Here is a 5,401-nt window from a genome sequence, read left to right on the forward strand (position 1 = left end):
ATCCACACGGAGACCTGGATACGCCAATTTGCATATTACCAAGCAAGTACATCAATGTACTATGAACACACTTCCGCCTTCAGCGGAACGTTACACTAGTCTATGTGTATAAAGAACTTCACAACAGGTTATACATAACATGCATATTAATTGCAATATATTTTATGCGGTATCAGTAACTTAAACATAAAATGCGATTCATATACAAAGGATATTACCTGTTTATCTATAAAAAATATTCATTTCGCTCATACCACATCAAACGTCCGGATGCTCCTATCATCTAAAAGTACTGAAATTGTGTACTTGCAATATTTAATTAAGACAGGCAAACCATAAACAAATGAATCATCTCAGCTCATCTTACATCAAAGCCAAATGTAATTAATTAACTTTCTTTAACATTTATCAAATTATATCAAAGTATATCTTAAGTTCCAAGGATTTTTTTTTTAGAGAAAGTGCTGAAGTTTGAAGAAAAACTATTTATTTAAAAGAAGACAACTGTTTCTTCGAAAGCAAAACGCCCTTAGGTGTAATCAGTTGTTTCGGTTAAATATACATTATAATTTTCTTCAAGGAACTATTGGCTTCTTTATTCGACGTTTATTCAATTGAGCGCCAGGGCGGGAGCTAAAAGATTTCCAAAGAAGCGCTAGTCCGCATGGTGTCTGTAACGAGTTTCTTACCGTACCGATACATTCTCCCAAAGAAAGGGAATAGCGAAAACAAATAACTCAAAGCGGTCCCGTACCGCAAAATATGCACTCGAAGCATCACAAAGCACTGACATCACCCGTATACCGTAAAACAAACACTCAATGTATCATAGATTTCCAGATTTCAGGCTCGGTGACCATTGTACTGATCCGAGTCCAGCGTTCCGTCTTTTTCCGTTAACGTTACGTATATTTTACCGTCCCTGACGATAACGGCGTGCGTTCTATGGCGACGCTGTCCTGCCGTCCATTTCACCGACGTCTTAGGGTTTTTCGGATCAACCGACTTAAATAGAAATAGTTTAAAACTAAACTGACAATTGTCGCCTGTGATATGACTTATCATTCAATAAACACAAGGCAGTCCAAAGGACGGCTATATCCCCGTCGTTGTTTTTTAGTAATTTTGTTTTTCCCGCAACCTGACTGCTATGTTCAATCTGACCAAAATTGTACACAACCACTGGTCAAGAGTGGGAATATAGGAAATACAAGTTGTTTGATCGGTAACTTAAATATTCTTGGATATTTGAACATATTATAAAAGTGTATTTGTTAAAAAAATCATATTGTGTGTAGTGTAGATCAATGTCAAGGTTATTTTGGCTAAAAATAGGAAGGAAAATGAGTCCTTGATTTATAACATCGATGAAATAGCAAGCCTTAAGTATTTTCGATAAAGTGATACATATATATTGTAGTGACGTCAAAACATTGTTTTACTTCTTTTGAAGAGAAAACACATGCTATATATATATTATCACATCTGTGTCCATTGTGTTTTTTTTTAAATATCAAGCTTGTTGCACATAATGATAATGCTTGGTAGAATGCCCTAAGTATCAATCTGTGCAACTTGTTTAACACTTTCAATGAATATTGATATTTTATCCTCTATCTAGCAATGTCATAATATGGACCCAAAACTTAATGATGGAATACTGGCACAAATTGCAATTCGTTCGAGTTCTTGGATCCATTCAGTTATTGTTGCTAAAAGTACATGAAATGTATAAGGTCAATAAATCCAGTAAGAATTGACATACCTACCCGGCTAAATGTAAAAAGCCCGGACACAACCATGTGTACTATGACCTTTAAATGTCATATGTGACCTTGACCTTTGAGGTATTGACCCGGGTCAATGTAACTGCACATTGTCTCAATGAGGACAACATTTGTACCAAGTAATGTGGTAATCCATCAATGCATAATTAAGTTATAGCGCGGACACGAGCTTGTGTACTCTGAACTTTAAATGTCTTGTGTGACCTTGACCTTTGAGGTATGGACCCAGAATAAGGTCACTGCACATTTTCTCAATGAGGACAACATTTGTACCAACTAATAGTGTAATCCATCAATGCATAAATAAGTTATAGCACGGACATGAGCATGTGTACTCTGACCTTTAAATGTCTCGTGTGACCTTGACCTTTGAGGTATGGACCCGGGTGGAGGTCACTGCACATCGTCTCAATGAGGACAACATTTGTAACAAGTAATATGGTAATCCATCAATGCATAAGTAAGTTATAGCGCGGACATGAGCATGTGTACTCTGACCTTTAAATGTCTTGTGTGACCTTGACCTTTAAGGAATAGACCCGTTTCAAGGTCACTGCATATCGTCTCAATGAGGACAACATTTGTACCAAGTAATATGGTAATCCATCCATGCATAAGTAAGTAATAGCCCGGACACGAAATGTTACAGCCAGACGGACAGACGGACGGACTGACAGACGGACGAAGTGCACTCCGTGGCGGGGGTTAAAAATAAGGTAACGACCTAATTAGGTTTTATAATGAAAATTGCCGTACAAAAAACTAGAAATGTGTCCATATTTCAAAGTTGCCCACATATATCGCGAGGGCTATCATTTTCTCCGTTTTCCATAAATTTTAATGGGACACAAAAATATGAGTTTATTGACTCTTGGTGAGCCTGTTTTGGAGTTTAGGGTACACAAGTCCAGAAATGCGAATTGTTGCTAATTCAAGGGCCATTGCTCGGGTTTTACTAATTGAAGCAAATCTAAATATAATTAAACACAAATTAATAACAACACGACGAGAACACATTAATAATAAATGTTAGTTCTTGATCGTTTTCCTTTTGTCTGATAACAAAACATGAGAATAGAACTGATGCCATTTGTAAGGCTATGCGCTTACTTTGAATTAGAATAAAAGTTTAAAGAAAGTATAGGGTTGTCGATAAAAGTATCAAACAACAGCTTGTTTGGTATAAATATCGTCATTTTAATAACGTGCCAAATGAAAGGTTTGCTATTCAGGTACAAGGACTAATAGCTAATCGCTTTCTCATTCTCTCGGGCTCTTACCATAATAAAAAATATCAGCAAGTGCAAATGCAAAAACAACAACAAAATGACAAAAAAAACATAAAAATAGACTTCTAAACAAACAAACACTGAAGCTACGAACTGCTTACCTGGTAGAAGTTTTGTCCCGTGTCGATGCACACTTTATATTTATGCCAGGGACATACCATACACGCACGACCACCAAGCTCCTGATATAAAAATACATATCATATTTAATAATGCAATCCATATGCCAATAGTACTTAAAACAATAAAATACATCCTATTAAACATCAGTAATACAATGTTTACAATCTTCTCTAAAACATGGTAACTAGTACTAACTACCTCTATATCGCCATTGTATAAAGGACCGCCAGCATCTTGAAAAATAAAAGGTAGATAAATACACATTTATGATTTTTGATAGTAAAACCAAGTTCAATATGAAAGCTAAAGAGCAAATCAAACTCTAGGGTTCCTCCGCAGAAATGTCAATGTCAGGTCTGAGTCGCTATCAGACCCTATTTCGCACCCTGACCCCAGTCCAAATAAGAAAATGGCTCTGAGGTCTGGTTTCCTCACCCAAAAACCTTAACTGATGAACTAAGAGTTCGACGGATAAAATTGAACGTACGAACGTACTTCAAGTGTAACTTTTAAAATGTCCCATGTTTTCTATCTTCGTCATCGTGGCCATAGGCGCATTGACAGCAGTTTACCTCTCCAATGGTGTTGCCATTAATAGCGGAGGTATCTTGATTCAACGCCCCAGTCACTTACTGCGTAACGTCAGACTTTTCGCTTGTACATGCTAATAAAAACACAGTCATCGACTACTTAACATACCCTTTTATACCAGGAGAATATATCTGCATACTTCGGCTAATTGAAAGCAATTTTGTTGTCAACAGTAATTATTTGATAAATATTGACCAACCAATTAACATTATGGCTAACTTTAACCAAACCAAAGACTTAACTATTGTTATACACTAAATCATATTATATCACAGTAACCTTTTTTATTTTAACCCTACATACAAACGTTTATTTATTTATTTATTTATTTTCATTTTACTAACATTTTGCGGTTATAATGCGCAATGTCTGAGTCCTCGTGATGTGTTCGACATAAATGGAAGAAAGATAACTTACGGTAACAAAACGAATCTAGGGCGAAATATTTGTCTCCAATTTTCACGATGAATATATCGTTGTCGTTGACTGTTATTCTTTTCTTTTCTGTCCCTCGGACAAATTCAGACACGGAACACGCAAACACTTCTTCCTGGAAAATGATAGGAAAGAAGTATTCGCATGCATGCAAAATTTAAAAAATAAGCAGATTAAGTACATATTGCTCTTATTATATCTTATTTAGGGAAAATTGTAAATCTGCATCTTGCAAATATGATGTTTCACGCTCTAATTTATATGTTCAAATAGTACCTAGGATGGCTATAAACAAAACGAAACACTACCATTTTCTTGTTGCTATTTTTGAATAGAAATAGGCAAGATTGACAAATTAAGTGCCGCTATATCACTCTGTGAAGAACAATTTTACATTTACGCGAAGCACTGACACACAGGCTGCACGCCAACCGTTCCAGTGTAATGTATAAAATATGCAGAACAACTTTATTGTTAAATGGAAAATAAAAAGAGAAAGATAGTGTTTTTTATCATGCAATGACATTACCAAATCATGGCATCCGGATCGAGCAACGTTGAAAGTTCCTTTGAAGAGCAATGAGGCAATGACATCTTAGAATAAGTAAAAATAGTAACAACATATATGCTTTCAACTATATATACCTGTATTGCAGCCATTACAAATACAATTCCTACCGAGAAACATTACTTGAGTCTTCATAAAGTTGTAAAACTTCTTTGTCTACATTTCAAACTAAGGGAGGTTATCCTTAATTTTTAAAGGGCTCGGTTAGAAAACACTAATTCCCCTTCATTCAAAATTGTTTCAGAGCGTAGATTAGATTTAAGGCAAGCAGCGTATATGTCTCAAACCTTTAAATGTTATCATTTAAATGATATATTCAGATACTGACAACTTATTTCAAATATTTATATACTGTAAAGGAAAAACGTACATAAGCTTACATTTGGAGCAATGAAATTATATTAATAAAGTCATCGATCTAATTATATTTGCAGTATCATGTTTCATCACAATACACCAAACACAATTGTTCTAATGAAATTAAAGAGACAATCCTTTAAATAACAATGTGTAAACTTCATTTGTATGCACAATCTTATATTGTTAAAGTATAAGTTACTATACTGACACCTAAATAACCGACGCATCCGTTTATTAGACCTTCAGAA

The 5,401-nt window shown here is 35.1% G+C and overlaps 1 protein-coding gene across 2 annotated transcripts; it reads right to left on the reverse strand.

Moving 5' to 3' along the window:
• Positions 1–591: 591 nt before the first annotated feature.
• On the reverse strand, positions 592–5,157 carry LOC128212934 (Rieske domain-containing protein-like). 2 transcript variants are annotated; one of them, XM_052918339.1, is made up of 5 exons: positions 4,871–5,157; positions 4,208–4,340; positions 3,395–3,432; positions 3,178–3,258; positions 592–1,005 (listed from the first exon to the last, which is right to left on the reverse strand). In XM_052918339.1, exons 1-5 carry the CDS (start codon positions 4,883–4,885, stop codon positions 844–846), a joined length of 429 nt encoding a protein of 142 aa, XP_052774299.1. In that variant the 5' UTR covers positions 4,886–5,157; the 3' UTR covers positions 592–843. The 2 variants fall into 2 exon arrangements, with proteins under 2 accessions (XP_052774299.1, XP_052774300.1); XM_052918340.1 differs by having other exon boundaries at positions 3,398–3,432; positions 4,871–5,150.
• Between the last annotated feature and the right edge of the window lie 244 nt (positions 5,158–5,401).

The sequence above is a fragment of the Mya arenaria genome, chromosome 13, assembly GCF_026914265.1.
Source record: "Mya arenaria isolate MELC-2E11 chromosome 13, ASM2691426v1".
In the NCBI taxonomy this organism is placed as follows: domain Eukaryota; kingdom Metazoa; phylum Mollusca; class Bivalvia; order Myida; family Myidae; genus Mya; species Mya arenaria.

Bases quoted from the DNA above. Each gene is read 5' to 3' on its own strand.
- LOC128212934 (XM_052918339.1), bottom strand. The intron at 3,433-4,207 runs GTAAGTTATCTT...TTATTTTTCAAG, and splicing joins CCTAGATTCGTTTTGTTACC to ATGCTGGCGGTCCTTTATAC. The intron at 1,006-3,177 runs GTAAGCAGTTCG...TTTCTATTTAAG, and splicing joins CGGGACAAAACTTCTACCAG to TCGGTTGATCCGAAAAACCC.